This window comes from Anolis carolinensis, unplaced genomic scaffold (genome assembly GCF_035594765.1).
Source record: "Anolis carolinensis isolate JA03-04 unplaced genomic scaffold, rAnoCar3.1.pri scaffold_13, whole genome shotgun sequence".
NCBI classification, from domain to species: Eukaryota; Metazoa; Chordata; class Lepidosauria; order Squamata; family Dactyloidae; genus Anolis; species Anolis carolinensis.
Window position 1 is genome coordinate 14522999 of NW_026943824.1, and position 22894 is coordinate 14545892.

Consider the following 22894-nt stretch of genomic DNA (forward strand, 5'->3'; position numbering starts at 1 on the left):
TGGCGCCTTTAAGAGTGACTCCGCCCCTCGCCCTGATTGGAGTCAATCATTGACGACGCTTAAAGGCGCCGCGCCGATTTCTGAGCTTCTCGTGGAAGTATCATGGGAGGGAGCGCTGCCCTGCGGGAGGCCGTGCGGGTGAGATTCGCACCCAGCCCCACAGGTAAATATGCGGAGGAGGGTTTAATGGGTGGATTCGGACTACAACTCCCAAAATCCCCTTTAAGAACCAGCCTCCCCTTTCCAGAGATAGCAGGACTGCAGATCCCAGCACTCCCTTTGCAGAAGGGCCAGGGCTACCACTCTGGAACCCCTTTTCCCATGAATGCATTCTTCCTGTACTACAGAACCCAGCACCCCCAACCAGACAGTGTGACTGCAAGCCCCAAGAATAGGAATGTAGCTCTGTGTACTACAGATCCCAGCATCCTTAAGCAACCAATGGGATTGCAAGGCCCAAGAATAGGAATGAATGCAGGTTTGAGTCTACTTAAGCTGCCATTGCTTAGTGCTATTGGATAATGGTGTATTATTATTATACTACCCTGCTTCCCCGAAAATAAGGCATCCCCAAAAAATAAGACCTAGCAGAGGTTTGGCTGAATTGCTAAATATAAGGCCTCCCCCGAAAGTAAGACCTAGCAAAGTTTTTGTTTGGAAGCATGCCCGGCGCCCGCCAAACAAAACACCAGAACTTGCAGGATCGGTAAATGCACATACCAGTTGTACATGGAAATAATGGTAATAATATATTAATGTTATATTATTTATATTTATACAGTAGTAACAAGAAATTATTGACAGGAGTCATAGTTTGTCTGGTTTGGTTATGTTGGTTTGTGATGACAACTACTGCACAGTATATAATAAATGTTCATTTTTTTGTTCAACAATAAATGTGAATTCTTCTTCATGGAAAAAATAAGACATCCCCTAAAAATAAGACCTAGCACATCTTTGGGAGGAAAAAATAATATAAGACACTGTCTTATTTTCGGGGAAACACGGTAGCTGTGCCCGGCCACGCGTTGCTGTGGCGAAGTCTGGTGTTATGGGAAATAAAGTATTGAGGAATTGGTGGTAGTTAAGGTCAAGGGTGAAGGTTTTCCCCTGACATTAAGTCCAGTCATCTCTGACTCTGGGGGTTGGGGCTCATCTCCATTTCTAAGCCGAAGAGCCGGCGTTGTCCATAGACTCCTCCAAGGTCATGTGGCCACGGGCATGACTGCATGGAGCGCCGTTATCTTCCTGCTGGAGCGGTACCTATTCATCTACTCTCATTTGCATGTTTTTGAACTTCTGGGTTGGCAGAAGCTGGGGCTAACAGTGGGGGCTCTCTCTGCTCCCCCAATTCAAACCTACGGCCTTTCGGTCCAGAAGTTCAGCAGCTCAGCACTTTAACACGCTGCGCCATCACGGGATATTATTTCCTAAAGGCTGTGAATATACAATATTTCTGATTTTTTGTCTGTTGGAGGCAAGTATGAATGCTGCAATTAGGAAAAATGATTAGCATGTAATGGCCTTGCAGCTTTAAAGCCTGGCTGTTTCCTCCCTGAGTGAATTTTTTGTTGGGAGGTGTTAGCTGGCCCGGATTGTTTCCTGTCTGGAATTGCCTTGTTTTCAGAGTGGTGTTCTTTGCGATATTAATTAGATAATCTGTGGAAGAGGCCTAAGTGAAGCCCAACTCTGCCTGCCCCCTGGGGTGAGTTGGTTGCTAGGAGACCAAGTGGGCGGAGCTTAGCCTTCTAACTGGCAGCAATTAGATAAAAGCAATTATTGCTCTCCCTCTAATTCGGACTTTATTTTTCTTTTCTTTTTGTTCTATCAACCTAGTGGCATGGATGATGGCTTGTGTTGTCAAATTTCGAGGTTGGGGGGCCTGTAGTTTTGTTGTTTTGTCCACTGCCCTGATGCCATCACTCTTTTATATATATAGATAGATTGTATTACATTATACAGTAGAGTCTCACTTATCCAAGCTAAACGGACCGGCAGAAGCTTGGATAAGTGAATATCTTGGATAATAAGGAGGGATCAAGGAAAAGCCTATTAGACATCAAATTAAGTTATGATTTTACAAATTAAGCACCAAAACATCATGTTTTACAACAAATTTGACAGAAAAGGTAGTTCAATACCCAGTAATGTTATGTTGTAATTACTGTATTTACGAATTTAGCACCAAAATATCATGATATATTGAAAACATTGACTACAAAAATGACTTGGATAATCCAGAGGCTTGGATAAGTAAGACTCTACTGTATATTGTAAATAACTTATTTCTTACATAGTAAATCTTTATATCCCGTTTTTTTCTCTCACGGGACTCAAAGCGGCTTGCAACATATTAAAATCATGTAAACAACATTCAAATAATCGATAAAAGTATAAAACATCATAAAACTCATTCCACCATGTTTCACAATAACAATACAATAATATATAATAATCATACTATGCTATACTAATAATATAATATATTGCATAGGTAAAGGTTTCCCCTGACGTTAAGTCCAGTCATGTCTGACTCTGGGGGTTGGTGCTCATCTCCATTTCTAAGCCGAAGAGCCGGCGTTGTCCGTAGACACCTCCAAGGTCATGTGGCCGGCATGACTGCATGGAGTGCCGTTATATTGCATATATATATAATATTACAGTAGAGTCTCACTTATCCAAGCCTTGCTTATGCAAGCTTCTGGATTATCCAAGCCATTTTTGTAGTCAATGTTTTCAATATATCGTGATATTTTGGTGCTAAATTAGTAAATACAGTAATTACTATGTAGCATTACTGCGTATTCAACTACTTTTTCTGTCAAATTTGTTGTATAACATGAAGTTTTGGTGCTTAATTTGTAAAATCATAACCTAATTTGATGTTTAATAGGCTTTTCCTCAATCCCTCCTTATTATTCAAGATATTTGCTTATCCAAGCTTCTGCCGGCCCGTTTAGCTTGGATAAGTAAGACTCTACTGTAATAATAAAAATAGAGTAGAATAAATGTAAAAGTAACAATAATAGAGTAAAATAATAAATGTAACAATACCAGTAATAATAGAGAAAATAATATATATACCATATATACTTGAGTATAAGCCAACCTGAATATAAGCCCACCCGGACCCCCACCCGAGTATAAGCCGAGGAGGGGTTTTTTTCAGTCCTAAAAAAGGGCTAAAAAACTAGGCTTATACTCGAGTATATACAATAATAATAATAATAATAATAATAATAATAATAATAAAAACTTTATTTATATACCGCCCTATCTCCTCGAGGTACTCAGGGCGGTTTGCAATATAACAGAAACATACAACAAGTTAAAACCGTATAGCAATTATGACATAAACATAAATAAACAAAACATACATGAGGAAAGGTGCAGATTTGCAAGCTTTTTGCCTTCTTTTTTCTCACCTCCATCTTCCGAAGGCTTTCTGCACCTGGGGGGCCTGCGGACCGCACTGTACAACTACCTCTTCGCCCGGAAGCACAACGGCCGCTTCCTTCTGCGCCTGGAGGACACCGACCAGAGCCGGCTGGTGGACGGAGCAGCCCAGGGCATCGAGGACATGCTGGAGTGGGCAGGTGGGGCACCCTTCCCATGTTTTCCCCAGCGAGGTGGAAAACCCACTAGGCTGCATCATTTGTGCACACATCTAGCCTCTAGGGATGATGGGACTTGCCATGGAGTCTTACAGAGGACCCCAGGGTTGGAGGAGACCCCAAGGATCATCCGGTCCAAACCCAGTTCTGCTAGACACAAAGGCACAATTCAATCCCTCCCATTAGATGGCTGTTTAATTGGATCACATGTTGGACACTTCCCAAGTGTCTAGGTGTCAAGGACAGAACGCCACAAGATAAGATATAACAAAGTTTATTGGAGTTACAGAACCAAAAATGCCCGTAAAAGACAAGGGCTAGGCAAACATTGGCCTTAAAAGTAAAAAGACACAAGGAAAATGTTCAAAAGATAAACCGGATTAAACCGGAGTTTAATCCGGGTCAAACCAAAAAAGCTTACTTCAGCCTGGGACTTAAACAAACAAAAGCTGGTGAACAAAAGGTTCAAAGGAATACAAAAAACTGGCAGCAGATGCTTCTCTGCTGCCAAAAGCTATGTTTGAGTAACTAAGAGGTTACTCCTCCACACAGCAAGCAATTTCCAGATACAAACGCAGCATTCAAGGGCAGAAGCGGTCAGCGAAGTTTCAATCCGGTCCGAAGGTCGTAAGGCAGGTACAGACGTTTGTAGTTCACCAGGTCCAACGATAATCACAGGAAGGAGAGTCCGAGGCCGTAGTCAGTCAGTCAGTCAGTCAGTCCAGAATAAACAGATGGCGTCCGTCAAGAAGACGACGGAGGTCCAAGGTAGTCAGCAAACGAATCACACCCGTCTTCAGGAATTTCCCACACAGAGCCCAAGCGTTCGTCCAGATTACCTTGCCCAACGCAATTAGCCATTGCTTCCAAACCCCATTTTATGCCAGTTTACAGCTCCTTATCACTATCAGCTGTTACCCTAATTCCAGGCGTTTCCTCATCACTTTCCTCATCAGAACTGAAACACCTTTGACTATGCCCCACAGCATCCCCAGCTGTGGATCCCGTCCCATCCCTCCAGCTTGTCCACGGGTCTAATCCTGAAGGTCCCCAATCGCCTTCCATACTATCATTGCCAGTGGCATCCAAATCCTAGGACTGTGTGATGTATTTTCGGATGATGCGCGCAGATCCCAGTAGGGTGGCCTTATTATTATTATTTTATTATGACACAGCAAACAAGATAGATATGCTGGATATCGTATCACAAAATCACAAGTCGAACACACCCCAAGTGTCTAGGACTGTGTGATGTATTTTCGGATGATGCGTGCAGATCCCAGCAGGGTGGCCTTTTGCAGCTGGCAGATCGTGATTTTGTCAATGTCTATTGTTTCCAAATGCCGGCTGAGATCTTTTGGCACGGCACCCAATGTGCCCATCACCACCGGGACCACCTGCACTGGTTTCTTCCAGAATCTTTGAAGTTCAATCTTGAGGTCCTGATAGCGGCTGAGTTTTTCCTGTTGTTTTTCGTCAATGCAACTGTCACCTGGGATAGCGACATCAATGATCCAAAACTTTTTCTTTTCCACAACTGTGATGTCTGGTGTGTTGTGTTCCAGAACTTTGTCAGTCTGGATTCGGAAGTCCCACAGTATCTTTGCATGTTCATTTTCCAATACTTTTGCAGGTTTGTGATCCCACCACTTCTTTCCTGCTGGGAGGTGGTACTTGAGGCACAAGTTCCAATGAATCATTTGGGCCACATAGTTGTGCCTCTGTTTGTAGTCTGTCTGTGCGATTTTCTTACAGCAGCTGAGGATATGATCAATGGTTTCGTCGGTTTCCTTGCACAGTCTGCATTTTGGGTCATCAGCTGATTTTTCGATCTTGGCCTTAATTGCATTTGTCCTGATGTCTTGCTCCTGGGCTGCAAGGATCAGGCCTTCTGTCTCCTTCTTCAGGGTCCCATTCGTGAGCCAGAGCCAGGTCTTCTCCTTATCAGCTTTTCCTTCAATTTTGTCAAGGAACTTTCCATGCAATGTTTTGTGGTGCCAGCTGTCAGCTCTAGTTTGTAGTGCGGTTTTCTTGTACTGATTTTTTATCTGCTGTGCTTTGAGGAGTTTCTGATTTTTGACTTCAATCAAAGCAGGTTCTTCACTTTGCTTTCCATATTCTGCCAGGGCATGTTCTTCTTCTTTGACTGCTTGTTTGACTTGTAAGAGTCCTCTGCCCCCTGATCTTCTAGGCAGATATAGCCGGTCAACGTCACTGCGAGGGTGCAGTGAATGATGAATGGTCATGAGTTTTCTTGTTTTTCTGTCCAAATTGTCCAGTTCCATCTGTGTCCAGTTTATGATGCCAGCAGTGTATCTTATGACAGGTATGGCCCAGGTGTTTATGGCCTTGATGGTGTTGCCTCCATTGAGCTTGCTTTTGAGAATTTTTCTGACCCTTTGTGTGTATTCTTTACTGACCAGTCTTCACATGTTCATGCTTGATGTTGTCCAGCTGTAATATGCCCAGATATTTATAGGCCTCTGGATGGTGACACTTTATTGTTTGGCCATTAGGCATATTTATGCCCTCACTTTCAATGATTTTTCCCTTCTTCAATGCCACTGTTGAACATTTGTCCAAGCCAAACTCCATGCTGATATCAGTGCTAAAAATTTGGACAGTGTTAGTCAGAGACTGGATTTCAGTTTCCGTTTTTCCATACAGCTTCAGGTCATCCATGTACATCAGATAATAATAATAATAATAATAATAATAATAATAATAATAATAATTTGAAACACAACAAGATGAGTCCACAGCAGACACTCTGCTGGCTGTTGTATTGGATCACACGTCGGACACTTCCTAAGTGTCTAGGACTGTGTGATGTATCGGCAAATAATGCGTGCAGATCCCATTAAGGTGGCCTTCTGCAGCTGGCAGGTGGTAATTTAGTCAGTGCCAATTGTGTTTAAGTGCAGGCCAAGGCCTTTAGGCACTGCACCCAGTGTGCTGATCACCACTGGGACCACCTTGCCTGGCTTGTGCCAGAGTCTTTGTAATTCGATCTTTAAATCCTCATATCTTGCCAGCTTTTCCAGTTGTTTCTCCTCAATCCTGCTGGGATTGCTACATCGATAATCCATACTTTGTTTTTTAACATGATCATGAGGTCAGGAGTCTTGTGCTCCAAAACTCTGTCTGAATTTTGAAGTCCCAGAGTAGCTTGACATGTTCATTCTCTGTAACTTTTTCTGGCTTGTGATCCCACCAGTTCTTTGTTGCAGGCAGATGGTATTTGTGGCACAAGTTCCAATGAATCATCTGTGCAACGGTGTTATGCCTCTGCTTGTATCATTATTATTATTATTATTATTATTATTATTATTATTAATAATAATAATAATAATATTTTGGTGGCCCATCTATGGGCCCTTTCCACCTTGTCCCCATTTTCCTTGAATTGCTTTGCCCGGAATTGGACCCAGGGATATTATTCCAGATGACAAGAACAGAAGAGAGCGGGACTATAACTTCCCCCAATCTGTTGAATCAGCCCAGCTTTGTATTCACCTTTGCAGCTCCTTGTTCTGCGATGGCTTTTCTGATCTCTCCCCTTCTCTCTCTTGCAGGCATCTCTCCGGATGAGAGCCCTCGCCGAGGGGGTTCCGTGGGGCCCTACCTGCAGTCCCAGCGCCTGGGCCTCTACCGGGAGGCCTCCGACTTTCTCCTGGACAAGGGGGCTGCCTACCGCTGCTTCTGCACCCCACGGCGCCTGGAGCTCCTCAAGAAGGAGGCTCTGCGAAACCGGCAGACCCCACGGTCAGGAACCGGAGAGGGACTGGCTTGGGGTCCCTGAACCAAGCAGCTGGTTCTGGGGTGGTGTGCACCATTCCATCAATTGTTGTGTTTAATTTATCTCCAATCATGGCTCATAGCATCACCCCCAGGAAAGACTTGAACCAAGTTGAAACACAGCAATTGCCATTCAAAAGTTCAGTTACACAAACATAATTTATGCTGTGGTGCCCATGCTGGAAAAAAGTGGGGGATATATATATGACTTACCATATATACTCAAGTATAAGCTGAGTTTTTCAACCCATTTTGGGGCTGAAAAAGCTCCCTTCGGCTTATACTTGAGTATAAGTAAAGGTAAAGGTTTTCCCCTGACGTTAAGTCCAGTCGTGACCGACTCTGGGGGTTGGTACTCATCTCTATTTCTAAGCCGAAGAGCCGGCATTGTCCGTAGACACCTCCAAGGTCATGTGGCCAGCATGACTCCATGGAGTGCCGTTACCTTCCCGCCGGAGCGGTACCTATTGATCTACTTACATTTGCATGTTTTCAAACTGCTAGGTTGGCAGGAGCTGGGACTAACAGCGGGCGCTCATTCCGCTCCCGGGATTTGAACCTGGGACCTTTTGGTCCACAAGTTCAGCAGCTCAGCGCTTTAACACACTGTGCCACCATATACTTATACTTGAGTATAAGGCCGGCTTATATTTGGATCAGCTTATGCTTGAGTATATACGTAATCAGAGTTGGATAGTTTTATTTTATTAAAATCTTATTATTATCTTAAATTATACCCAATCTAGTATTATAATAATATTATTTATTTATACCCTACTTCAGTAGCCACAGTGGTGAAGTGCGTTAAAGTACTGAGCTGGAGACCGAAAGGTCTCAGGTTCAAACCCGGGGAGCAGCTTGAGCGCCCGCTGTTGCTCCAGCTCCTGCCAACCTAGCAGTTCGAAAACATGCCAATGTGAGTAGATCAATAGGTACCGCACCGGCGGGAAAGTAACGGCGCTCCATGCAGTCATGCCAGTGGCCACATGACCTTGGAGGTGTCTACGGACAACGCCGGCTCTTCGGCTTAGAAATGGAGATGAGCACCAACCCCCAGAGTCAGACACGACTGGACTTAACGTCAGAGGAAAACCTTTACCTTTACTATACCCTACTTCATCTCTCCCAAAGGAGACTTAGAAGCAGCTGAATGATTACAGTTCAGCACCACTTTAACTGTCATGGCTCCGTGTTATAGAATGCTGAGATTTGTAGTTTGGTGGAGTGCCAACACTATTTGGCAGAGGAGGAGAAAGTCTTTGTCAAACTACAATTCCCATGTAAGCAAAAGCTGGATAGGCAACCGTCAGGAGTTATTTCATTGGATATTCCTGTATAGTAGGGGGTTGGACTGGACGTCCCTTGGAGTCCCTCCCAACTTTATGATTCTATGATTTCATAACATTGAGCCATGGAAGTCAGGCTGCATTGCAGTGTAGAGGCACCCTTGGTTTCACCACAAGCCCTCATTTTCTCAAAACCTTGTAATCTTGTAGAAATATCGTAAATGAATAAATAAATCTTCTGTGGGCCAAATTCTGCTGCTTACACTTGATTTCACTGGTGGATCTCCCTCTCTTCTCGCCATCAAGGTACGACAACCGTTGCCGACACCTGAGTCCCTCGCAGGTGGAGGAGAAGCTCTCCCAGGGTACAGACCACGCGGTGCGCTTCCGCCTGGAGCAGGGTGCCGAGGAGCCCTTCCTGGACTTGGTCTACGGATGGAGCCGCCACGAGGTGTCCAGCGTGGAGGGGGACCCGGTGATCCTGAAGAGCGACGGCTTCCCCACCTACCACTTGGCCAACGTGGTGGACGACCACCGGATGGGCATCAGCCACGTCCTGCGGGGCACTGAGTGGCTGACCTCCACCTCCAAGCACCTGCTGCTGTACAGGGCCTTTGAGTGGCAGCCCCCTCGCTTCGGCCACCTCCCGCTCCTCCTCAACCGCGACGGGAGCAAGCTCTCCAAGCGGCAGGGAGACCTCTTCGTGGAGGGCTTTGTGCGGGAAGGATGCCTGCCGGAAGCCCTGCTGGACCTGCTCACCAACTGCGGCTCCGGCTTTGTGGGTAATTGGGGTCGGCTAATGGGGCAAAACCTTTTACTTATAATATACTAGCTGTACCCGGCCACGCATTGCTATGGCTTATGAAAGTGCTTTGTTGGCCAGGTGGAATAGCAGTGAATAGCCTTGCAGCCTCAAAACCCTGAACCCTGGCTGTACCCTGGCACCATTGTGGCCGAGGGGGTTGCTAGGAGATGAAGTGGGCAGAGCCTAAAGGAGGCAGGGCCTACCCTTCTGACCAGCAACAAGGGTTGAAAACGGCTCTTCCTCGTTTTTTCTTTCATTCTTTTTTTTCGTGTCAGGAGCAACCGGAGTTGCTTCTGGAGTGAGAGAATTGGCCGTCTTCAAGGACGTTGCCCAGGGGACGCCGGGATGTTTTGATGTTTTACCATCCTTGTGGAAGGCTTCTCTCATGTCCCCACATGGAGCTGGAGCTAATAGAGGGAGCTCATCTGCACTCTCCCTGGGTGGGATTTGAACCTGGCAGCCTTCAGGTCAGCAACCCAACCTTCAAGTCATGAGGCTTTTATCCCCTAGGCCAGTGATGGCCAACCTATGACACGCGCGTCAGCACTGACACGCCTAGCCATTTTTGCTGACATGCTGCCGCATGTAGATTGATTGGATGACTATGTCTTTTGTGGCCAAATTTGGTGTGATTTGGTCCAGTGGTTTTGTTGTTTACTCCATGGGAATTATGCACATTATATCTATATATATAAAAGAGTAATGACATTTCGGCCTAGGACAAAACAACAAAACCACCCATCCCAGAAACATTAAACTTGGCAGCACAACCCCTCATCCATGCCTCTACGTTCATACAACAAAAAGCTCCAGCTACTCCAGAAAACGGCCAGGCTTTGAGACTGCAAGGCTATTCCTTCTATTCCACCTGGCCAACAAAGGATTCCCATAAGCCACAGCAACGCGTGGCCGGGCAAAGCTAGTTTATATATATATTATATCATTCTATTATTATTATATTATTATTGTAGTATATTATCATATCATTACCATTATTATTATATTATTCATTATTCATGACTACATTGAAACTAGAATAGAGAGGAATCAGCGTGGAAACTGCAAGAAGTACCATAGATTGTTGTACATGGAAATAATGGTAGTAAATAGTTTTTGATTTATTAAATACAGTTATATATTACAATTATACATTTTTGTTATTTAAACTATACATATTGCGAAATTATGTTTTTTCTTCTTCTCAAAGTGACACACCACACAAGTCATGCTAGGTTTTTTGGTGAATTTTGACACACCAAGTGCAAAAGGTTGCCCATCATTGCCCTAGGCCATAGATTGGATGACTGTCTTTTGTGGCCAAATTTGGTGTGATTTGGTTCAGTGGTTTTGTTGTTTGCTCAGTCCTACAAACGTATATTACATTTTATATATAATAATAATAATAATAATAATAATAATAATAATAATAATAATAATAATAATAATAATAATATAAGGAAGGCAATGCAGTTGGGGTTTTTGTGGGTTGGGAGTTGCAAGAGGAACGCCAAGGCACTTCTGGGAGACAGGATAATGAACTTGTTTTGCAGGCAACCGGGTGGGAAGGACGCTGCCGGAGCTGATAGAGGAGTTCGACTTGGGCAGAATCGAGCGGCACTCGGCCCTTTTGGACCTGGAGAAGCTCCCTGAGTTCAACAGGTGGGGAGCGGCTAGACGGGACCCATGCTATTCCCTTTTTATTTGGCATGCTTTGAAATATATCCACTCCACGCCATCGATGCCTCTTGGAACTGATTCCCCAGCATACCCTTTTCTCTTTGTTGTTTTGTAGTTGTTGTGTGCCTTCAGGTCATTTTTGACATATGACAATACTATCCCAAGCTTTTCTTGGGAGAAATTATTCAGTTTCCTTTGGCCTTCTTTTGAGGCTAAGAGCCCGTGACTGAATGATTCAGTGACTGCGCAGGATTCAAACCCTGGCCTCTAGCATTGTGGTCTAGCACTCAAGCCACTAGACCACACTGGCTTAATAATAACAACAACAACAACATCACACAGTCCTAAACACTTGGGAAGTGTTCAACTTGTGATTTTGTGATACGAAATCCAGCATATAGATCTCATTTCCTGTGTCATACTATGTCTTTGTGTCAATAATGATAAGAACAACAATAATTGTTTTATTTCTTATCCGCCTCTGCTTGTGGCTTGAAGCGGGCTACAGCATAATTAAAACACATAAACACTGTAAAAAATCTATGTACATATGCAAATGTATTTCTAGAAAAGATACCTATTAAAAAGAATATATAAGATACATATTAAAATACACAGACTTGAGATTAAACATAACAAATTGGTAAGCTCGTTTTAGGACTTGGTATTATTATTATTGACTGTATTTAATAATAATAATAATAATTATTATTATTATTATTATTATTATTATTATTATTACTACTATTATTTACATCCCACCACCATCTCCCTGAAGGCACCCCAAGGTGCAGCATATAATATACAACTGTACATGAGTATAAAATAATATCATATAAATTATAATAACAACCACTATTAACACCTATAACATAAAATCAAAATACAGTCGAGTCTCACTTATCCAAGCCTCGCTTATCCAAGCTTCTGGATTATCCAAGCCATTTTTGTAGTCAATGTTTTCAATATATCATGATATTTTGGTGCTAAATTTGTAAATACAGTAATTACTACATAGCATTACCGTGTATTGAAGTACTTTTTCTGTCAAATTTGTTTATAACATGATGTTTTGGTGCTTAATTTGTAAAATCATAACCTAATTTGATGTTTAATAGGCTTTTCCTTAATCCCTCCTTATTATCCAAGATATTCGCTTATCCAAGCTTCTGCCGGCCCGTTTAGCTTGGATAAGTGAGACTACTGTACATATGAAAATATATTTCTAGAAAAAATACCTATTAAAAAGAATATATAAGATACATATTAAAATACACAGACTTGAGATTAAACATAACAAATTGGTAAGCTCGTTTTAGGACTTGGTATTATTAACTGTATTTAATAATAAATTATTATTATTATTATTATTATTATTATTATTATTATTATTATTATTATTATTACAGTATTTACATCCCACCACCATCTCCCCAAAGGCACCCCAAAGTGCAGCATATAATATACAACTGTACATGAGTATAAAATAATACTATAAAAATTATAATAACAGACACTATTAACACCTATAACATAAAATCAAAATAGCACAATTTTAAAAACACATAACATCTGTTGATAAAACTAGCTGTTGATAAAACCCCCTCCTTTCTCCCTGCGGGGACCTCAGGAGTCTTATAACTCGGCTCGGGCTGTGGCGCAGGCTGGAGAGCAGCTGCAATGAATCACTGCAATGAATCACTCTGACCAGGAGGTCATGAGTTCAAGGCCCGCTCGGAGCCTATGTTTGTCTTTGTCTTTGTTGTATGTTAAAAGGCATTGAATGTTTGCCTATATGTGTAATGTGTAAAGGGCAGAATATAAATGCTGTAAATGAATATAAATGCTGTAAATAAATAATCTTATTATTATTTTATTATGACACAGCAAACAAGATAGATATGCTGGATTTCGTATCACAAAATCACAAGTCAAACACTTCCCAAGTGTCTAGGACTGTGTGATGTATTTTCGGATAGTGCGCGCAGATCCCAGCAGGGTGGCCTTTTGCAGTTGGCAGATCGTAATTTTGTAAATGTCTATTGTTTCCAAATGCCGGCTGAGATCTTTTGGCACGGCACCCAGTGTGCCGATCACCACCGGGACCACCTGCACTGGTTTCTGCCAGGTTTGTGATCCCACCAGTTCTTTGCTGCTGGAAGGTGGTACTTGAGGCATAAGTTCCAATGAATCATTTGGGCCATGTAGTGGTGCCTCTGTTTGTAGTCTGTCTGTGCGATTTTCTTACAGCAGCTGAGGATAGGATCAATGGTTTTGTCGGTTTCCTTGCACAGTCTGCATTTTGGGTCATCAGCTGATTTTTCGATCTTTGCCTGAATTGCCTTTGTCCTGATGTCTTGTTCCTGGGCTGCAAGGATCAGGCCTTCTGTCTCCTTCTTCAGGGTCCCATTCGTGAGCCAGAGCCAGGTCTTCTCCTTATCAGCTTTTCCTTCAATTATTTATACCCTGCTTTATTTCTCCTTCAGGAGACGCAAAGCGGCTTAAAATGAAAGCATCATGCGATATAAAATATACAACTATGCAAACATTAAAACAGAATTAAATATAAACAGTATTTTTAAAATTCCCCAGTTAAAAACAACAACAACAATAATAATAACAACAACAACTTTATTTTTATACCCCGTCTCCATCTTCCCATGGGCAGGCATGTTGCTCTTGACTGAGCATGATGCTCCGATGGTCACGTTCCTGGCTCTCTCTCTGGAGTTGGCTCTCTCTCTCTCTCTCAGCTGAGATCCAATGTGATATTTTGCCCAGGACCCATTTGTCCCGGAGGATTGGGGACGAGGCGCTGCGGCGGGAGCTTGTGTCCGAGCTGCAGGCGGCTGTAGAAGAAGCCTTTGGCCAGCGGCTGGTGGACCGAGGGGTCCTGGAGGCACCGTATGTGGAACAGGTCCTCCTCCTGCGGAGGGTAAGTCCAGCTGCACACACAGATGGGTGTATTGCTTGTGTGTGTATACATATGTATACACTTATACTTATGTGGAGCCCCCAGTGGCGCAGTGTGTTAAAGCTCTGAGCTGCTGAATTTGCGGACCGAAAGTTCACAGGATCGAATCCGGGGAGTGGAGTGAGCACTCGCTGTTAGCCCCAGTTTCTGCCAGCCTAGTAGTTCGAAAATATGCAAATGTGAGTAGATCAATAGGTACAGCTCTGGCGGGAAGGTAACGGCACTCCATGCAGTCATGTCAGTGGCCACATGACCTTGGCGGTGTCTATGGACAACACCGACTCTTTGGCTTAGAAATGGAGATGAGCACCAACTCCCAGAGTCAGACACTACTGGATTTAATGTCAGGGGGAAAACTTTACCTTTACCTATACAGTAGAGTCTCACTTATCCAAGACTCGCTTATCCAACGTTCTGGATTATCCAACGCGTTTTTGGAGTCAATGTTTTCAATATATTTATTTATTTATTTATTTATTTACAGTATTTATATTCCGTCCTTCTTTCTCACCCCGAAGGGGACTCAGGGCGGATTACAATGAACACATATATGGCAAACATTCAATGCCAACAGACAAACAACATACAGTATACAGACACAGAGGCATTTTTTTAAACATTTTTCCAGCTTCACGATTCCGGCCACAGGGGGAGCTGTTGCTTCACCGTCCAGTAGTGGCTGTACTTCCTCATTCCTTTCCTCGTGTTTTGCTGGCAGTTTTATGGTGTTGTAAATTAGCCTCCCGCATAAAGCGTCCCTAAATTTCCCTAATTGACAGGTGCAACTGTCTTTCGGGGCTGCATAGGTCAACAGCAAGCCGGGGCTATTAATGGTCAGAGGCTTAACCCAACCTGGGCTTCGAACTCATGACCTCTCGGTCAGTAGTGATTTATAGCAGCTGGTTAATAGCCAGCTGCGCCACAGCCCGGCCCGTGATATTTTGGTGCTAAATTCATAATGCAGTCATTACTACATAGCATTACTGCGTATTGAACTACTTTTTCTGCCAAATTTGTTGTCTAACATGATGTTTTGGTGCTTCATTTGTAAAATCATAACCTAATTTGATGTTTAATAGGCTTTTCCTTAATGCCTCCTTATTATCCAACATATTTGCTTATCCAACGTTCTGCTGGCCTATTTATGTTGGATAAGTGAGACTCTACTGTACTTACGTATCTTCCCCACTCACTCTCAGGCTTGCTTGCTTCCTTCCTCCTTCCCAGGGCCACGTCAACCAGCTCAAGGACTTAGTGTCCTCCAAGTACACATTCTTGTGGATCCGTCCCTCTGTGTCCCATGAAGAGCTGCATTCAATTTCGTCTGAGGCAGAGAAGATAGGAACATTGGTCCTCGGGTGAGTGAGAAGGTTAGGATTATACATGAATTGCTGAAGTTCCCCCTACGCCTTTGGAGGAGAAAGCAGCGAAAGGTTGCCCATCACTGCAATAGATTCTCTCTCTCACATACGGAAAAACCTGTTCAAACTGATTCTCCAGCAGCAGGACAGCAACAGTTGCAAAACCGATTCCCAGGTCCTTGCAAACTCAGCTCATCGGCTTCATGCATTTGATTTTCCAGTTAACACAGATATAGTATCTTCGCAAACCATGACAGAGGTTTCCATCTCCACACAACCCTAGAGTTGGGAGAGACCCCAAAGGTTGTCTAATATGACCTCATTCTTCCATTCAGGAAGACACAATCAGAGCCCTCCCAACAGATGACTATACAATGTGTTGTTGAAGGCTTTCATGGCCGGAATCACAGGGTTGTTGTATGTCTTTCAGGCTGTGTGGCCATGTTCCAGAAGTATTCTCTCCTGACGTTTCGCCCACATCTATGGCAGGCATCCTCAGAGGTTGTGAGGTATGGATAAACTAAGTAAGGAAAGGAAAGAATATATATCTGTGTAGAGTCCAGGGTGTGGCAAGAGTCCTTTGTCACTGGGAAGCCAGCATTAATGTTTCAGTTAATCACCCTAATTAGCATTGGAAAGGTTTTGTCTCTTGCCTGGGGGCATCCTTTGTTCTGTCATTAGCTGTCCTCTGTCCTCAGAGTGTTGGTTCCCATCTACTGTTTTGATTTTAGAGTTTTTTTAATACTGGTAGCAAGAGGGATCCTCTCTCCTCTGCAGGAGTCTACCGGATACCATGCAGCTGTGGACACGTCTACATAGGGACCACCAAACGCAGCATTGCCCAAACAAGAGTCAAAGAACATGAAAGGCACTGTAGACTAATTCAACCAGAGAAATCAGCCATAGCAGAGCACTTGATGAACCAGCCTGGACACAGGATATTATTTGAGAACACAGAAATGCTGGACCACTCCAACAACTATCATGTCAGACTACACAGAGAAGCCATTGAAATCCACAAGCATGTGGACAACTTCAACAGAAAGGAAGAAACCATGAAAATGAACAAAATCTGGCTACCAGTATTAAAAAAACTCCAAAATCAAAACAGTAGATGAGAACCAACACTCTGAGGGCAGAGGAGCCCCAAGGACAGCTAATGACTGAACAAAGGATGCCCCCAGGCAAGAGACAAAACCTTTCCAATGCTAATTAGGGTGATTAACTGAAACATTAATGCTGGCTTCCCAGTGACAAAGGACTCTTGCCACACCCTGGACTCTACACAGATATATATTCTTTCCTTTCCTTACTTACCGTGTTTCCCCGAAAATAAGACAGTGTCTTATATTAATTTTTGCTCCCAAAGATGTGCTAGGTCTTATTTTCAGGGGGGTCTTATTTTTCTATGAAGAAGAATTCACATTTATTGTTGAACAAAAAATGAACATTTATTATATACTGTACAGTAGTTGTCATTACAAACCAACATAACCAGACAAACTCTGAATCCTATCAATATTTTCTTGTTACCACCATTATTTCCATGTTCAACTGGTATGTACATTTATCAATCCTGCATGTTCTGGTGCTCTGTTTGGCAGGCGGTGGGTATGCTTCCAAACAAAAACTTTGCTAGGTCTTACTTTCGGGGGAGGCCTTATATTTAGCAATTCAGCAAAACTTCTACTAGGTCTTATTTTTCGGGGATGTCTTTTTTTCGGGGAAACAGGGTAGTTTATCCATACCTCACAACCTCTGAGGATGCCTGCCATATATGTGGGCGAAACGTCAGGAGAGAATACTTCTGGAACATGGCCACACAGCCCCAAAGACATACAACAACCCAGATGACTATACAGCTTCTGCTTACAAACCTCCAGAGAAGGCAATCTGTTCCACTCGTAAACAGATCTTCCTAAAGTTTAGCCAGAAGTAGGGCTGTGTTTTTGGAATCTTGTTTCTGTGCCACAATTCTGTCTATTCTTTTTCCCGACAGGCTCCTGGACCGGCCGGTGGCCCCTCTCTCCCTGGAGGAGCTCAGCAGGGACTTGCGACTGCTGACGGAGCAAATCAAAGAAACCAAATACAGTAGCGCAATGAAGCTGCTCCGCTTGGCCCTCAGCGGCCGACAGGTGAATGCTCTCCCCTCAAAATGATTTCTTATGCTTCTCCAAAAGTCGGTAGTTGCCTTCTAGGTTTCCAAAGTTTCTGAAACAATGCAGATGAAATCAATAGAACTGGCCATCCATAGAATCATGGAATCTTAGAGTTGGGAGAGACTCCTAAAGACCATCCAGTCCAACCTCTTTCTGCCTGGCAGAACAGCACATCAAAACACTCCCCGCAGATGACCATCCAGCCTCGTAGACATGAGCAAGTTCATGGAGAAATAGGGTGTGGAGATGTGGCAGGGAGGAATCTTTTTATCCCACCGCTGCCACCAATTTGTGGAGATGTGGGGTAGAGGAGGAATCTTTTTATTAATTATATTATTATTATTATTTTACTATTTCCGCTGCCACCAATTGTGGAGATGTCAGGCAGAGGGGAATCTTTCTTCTTTATTCTTTTTATTTACTTTAGATGGTACTAGCTGTGCCCGGCCACGCGTTGCTGTGGCAAAGTGGTGGTGGTATTGGTTAAAAATTGTTGTGTAATTTTTATTTCACATTTGTATTTTTTTATTAATTTTATTGTAAGTTATCTTTTTATTTATTATATTTTATTATTTTCTTGTATTATTTTTAGTTATTTTCTGTTATAGTATTTTATTGTATTAATTTTTTAATGTTTTTAATTATTTTTAGTGTTTTTTTATTATTTTTTTATTGGGTTGCTAGGAGACCAAGTTGGAGGAGCTTAGCCTTCTAACTGGCAGCAATTGGATAAAAGCAATTATTCCTTTCTCTCTAATTAGGACTTTATTTTTCTTTTGTTTTTGTTGTATCAACCTAGAGGCGTGGATGATGGGTTGTGTTGTCAAATTTCGAGGTTGGGGAGCCTGTAATTTTGTTGTTTTGTGGGTCGCCGTGATGCCATCACTCTTTTATATATATAGATATAGATATAGATATAGATATAGATATATATAGATATTTTTTACTATATCCGCTGCCACCAATTGTGGAGATGTCAGGCAGAGGGGAATTTATCTTCTTTATTCTTTTTATTTACTTTAGATGGTATCGTAACTTAGTTTTGAAAATATGTGACAGAGACTTGGATATGGAAGAACAAAACAAGTTTATTTCAGGCACAGAGCTTGGTGGTTACAATATTACTTCTTAGAGTTAAACTTTCTTAATCAGTTGCAAATATAACTTATGATGAATACTCTTTCAAATACTTTCTCCTTTCCTTTCCCAACCAAAACTACTAACTGATCACTTCAGATCTATCTGGGATTACTTTCCCTTCCTACTCAGACTCTACAAATAAACCTAAACAAGTCACCTAACTTGCTTAATTCAACACCACTAGAGATCTGAGTTTCCCTGGTATCCCTAACCTGGAACCAGTGTCTTCCCTGTGACTAAAAATCACAGACTAAACTGTTTTTTAAAACATTCCCTCCTTTTCCTTCAAACAGCGGTTGGCTCCGCCCTCGTTACTATGGTAACCTGCCTCAGAATGCTGAGCTGGTTACCATCCCCCACGCACTGGTAACTAATACTTACCCTTTTAAACACAGCCAAACATGACTTTCAAAACGAAATTAAACAAACATGACATCTATAAATCAAAATAAAAACACACTTCTTTACATAGGGCTATAGAATCGATGCTGAGAAACTTGATAGATTTGTGATTCGACCTTCTGCCAGGACATTCGCAGCTAAAATTGCTCCTGTAATAAGCCCCCCTCCCCCTTTTGGTTATGCACTTGAGAATAACAAACAGGTGGAGAGTCTTGCAGAAGTTAAAAGTTTGGAGTTGTTATGAAAGTTTGGGATCTTGTTTTTTATTTATTTTTATTTATTGACAGTATTTATATTCCGCCCTTCTCACCCTGAAGGGGACTTAGGGCGCATCACAATGCACATATACATGGCAAATATTCAATGCATTAGACATACAACATGTATAGACAGGCACAGAGGCAATTTTAACATTTTCCAGCTTCATGAGCGTATGCTCGATTCCGGCCACAGGGGGAACTGCTGCTTCATCATCCACTGTGACACCGGGTCCTTGATGGAGTACGTCCTCATGTTCCGGCACCCACGGTGACGTAAATTAGTTAAATTAGCCTCCCCGCATAAGTCGTCCCTAAATTTCCTACTTAACAGATGCAACTCCGAGCCCTAGGGGAGTGGCGGCATATAAGTTCAAAGAATCTATATATATAAAGTGATGGCATCACGGTGACCCACAAAACTACAGGCCCCCCAACCTCGAAATTTGACAACACAACCCATCATCCACGCCTCTAGGTTGATACAACAAAAAGAAAAGAAAAATAAAGTCCTAATTAGAGGGAGAGGAATAATTGCTTTTATCCAATTGCTGCCAGTTAGAAGGCTAAGCTCCTCCCACTTGGTCTCCTAGCAACCCAATAAAAAATAATAAAAAACACTAAAAATAATTAAAAACACTAAAAAATTAATACAATGAAATACTATAATAACAGAAAATAACTGAAAATAATACAAGAAAATAATAAAATATAATAAATAAAAAGATAACTTACAATACAAATAATTTAAAAATACAAATAACGTCAAATAAAAATTCCACAACAATTTTTAACCAATACCACCACCACTTTGCCACAGCAACGCGTGGCCGGGCACAGCTAGTAAATAAATAAATAAATAAACTGTCTTTTGAGTTGCTTAGGTCAACAACGAGCTGGGGCTATTTAAGGGTCGGGCACTCAATCCCACCCGGACTTTGAACTCATGACTTCTTGGTCAGTAGTGATTCATTGCAGCCTGCTTCACCATCCACCTTCTTGTTATCCTAGCCCCACATCATGTGGTGTTATCATGTGGTTCCCTTTTGCCCAAACAATGAAGAAAACTCCCTGGTCCTGAGGATTTTTTCCCTTTGTCTTATGCAATAGCATCTATATCCGGGCTGTGGCACAGCTGGTTAACTGCCAGCAATGCTAGATCAGTGCCGACCGGAAGGTTGGATAGTTCAAAGCCCGAGTCGGATTGAGCACCAACCCTCACTGTCCACCTAAGCAGTTCAAAAACAGCTGAGTTGTGAGTAGAGAAATTAGGCACTGCTTAAGCGGGGAGGTATTTTACGACACCATAAAAATGCCGGAGATCAAAGAACAAAGAGGGAACTCCTGCAATCAAAAAGGGCTTGTCTTCATAGCGGATGAAGTGACAGCACCCCCCTGTGTCCGGAATCGAGCGCCGAAGGTGGAAAATGCCAAACTACCTCTATCTGTCCGAATGTTTGCCGTGTATGTGTGCATTGTGATCTGCCCTGAGTCCCATTTGGGGCGAGAAGGGCGGAATATAAATACTGTAAATCTATATATATAAAAGGCTGATGGAATCGCGGCACCGAGCAAAGCAACAAAAGTAAAGGCCCCCAACCTCGAAATTTGACAACACAACCCATCATCCACACCTTAAGGTTGAAGCAACACAAAATCACTTCACGCACCTCCACATGGACAGAACCCACAACGCACCATCGGGAGCCATGCCGGGAGGGAAAGAGAAAGCATAATGTCCTCTGGCAAGAGGGAAGGCAGGCAATGGGGAAAAGCTGTCCCCTGGGTCCTAGCGCCCGCCCATCATCCGAATCATTTACAGTAGAGTCTCACTTATCCAAGCCTCGCTTATCCAAGCTTCTGGATTATCCAAGCCATTTTTGGAGTCAATGTTTTCAATATATCATGATATTTTGGTGCTAAATTCGTACATACAGTAATTACAACATAACATTACTGCATATTGAACTACTTTTTCTACCAAATGTGTTGTCTAACATGATGTTTTGGTGCTTATCTCCACAATCTCCACCATAAAAATAATAATAGAATCCTACAGTCACACAGATAGGAGAGACCCCTAAAGGCCATCCAGTCCAACCCCTTCCTGCCATGGAGAACACAATCCAAACATTCCCAACAGATGGCCATACAGCCTCTTGATAATAACAATACTAATATCACGGAATCCTTATGTTTGCAGACAGCCCTAAGAATCATCCAGTACAACCTCCTTCTACCATGCAAGACCACACAATCCAAACACTCCTGATAGATGGCCATCCACCCACTATATAATAATGATGATAATAAAAATAATAACCATGATGATAACAGCAACAACAACAATAATAATCATAGAACTATACCATCCAATAATTTGGACACACCCCTAACAGCCATCCACCCCAACCCTTTTTACTATGCACCAAGACACAATCTAACCATTCACAACACTTGGACAACGTATGCATACTATACAATACTACACAGCAACAAAGACCCCCTCTACTCTCGCCACTTTCACATTACACAAACAACCAAATACATACTAGACATAAAGACAACCATACAACGGACATTCAATACCACCACTAACTCAACAATTTCTCACCAACACCACCAGACAACGCCACAGCAACACGTGGCCGGGCACAGCTAGTAAATAAATATATATCTCTTTCAGGAAGGGCCCAGCGTTGCCGAAATGTTGGTCTCCTTGGGGCGCAGAGAGGCCTGCACCCGGATCCAGAAGGCCCTGTGCAGGTGATCTTGCAGCCGTGGAAGAGTGACAGCGCAAAGGACCAGTGATCCATGGATTAGGAAGAATGCGCTTGCCCTGGACCGTTTGTGATAATGGACTTTCAGAAAGAAAGGACTCAATGGGACTTCCAATAAACGAATGTGGAATTGAAATGCGTCCCATTGAAAGAAGCAACTTTGGGGAAATACTCCACGGCTTCCATGATTCAGTGGCTCAACATGGCAACGACTGCGATCGCAATGTGTTCTGTGCATAAATAAAGTGGAATCATGGGTGCTGGGTGCTTAAAAACTAGCAATCTGTCACCTAAGAAAGATTTTTGAAAAGTTCATGCAAAACCTGGAGATTACCTCTTGTAAAGCTCTCCGTCTTGGTTTGGGGATTCTGGGTCTGAACTAACTTTCCGAAGCTCTCCATGAAAATAAAAGAGCAAAAATAAATTGTGTCTATTGGGAAAGAATAGGAGCCCTCGGTGGCGCAGCGTGTTAAAGCGTTGAGCTGCTGAACGTGCAGACCGACAGGTTACAGGTTTGAATCCGAGGAACGGAGTGAGCGCCCACTGTCAGCCCCAGCTTCTGCCAGGCGTAGCAGTTCGAAAACATGCAAATGTGAGTAGGTCGGAAGTCCCGCAGTATCTTTGCATGCTCATTCTCCAAT

General features: G+C 42.8%; 1 protein-coding gene across 1 annotated transcript; it reads left to right on the forward strand.

Annotated features, from left to right (window-relative positions):
- Window positions 1-12: 12 nt before the first annotated feature.
- ears2 (glutamyl-tRNA synthetase 2, mitochondrial) lies at window positions 13-22677 on the forward strand. The gene is made up of 9 exons (XM_062964529.1): window positions 13-163; window positions 3441-3596; window positions 7190-7379; window positions 9005-9480; window positions 11054-11162; window positions 13962-14115; window positions 15382-15512; window positions 17515-17650; window positions 22160-22677. The coding sequence occupies exons 1-9, from the start codon at window positions 103-105 to the stop codon at window positions 22241-22243; spliced, it is 1497 nt and encodes a 498-aa protein (XP_062820599.1). The 5' UTR covers window positions 13-102; the 3' UTR covers window positions 22244-22677.
- Window positions 22678-22894: the final 217 nt, after the last annotated feature.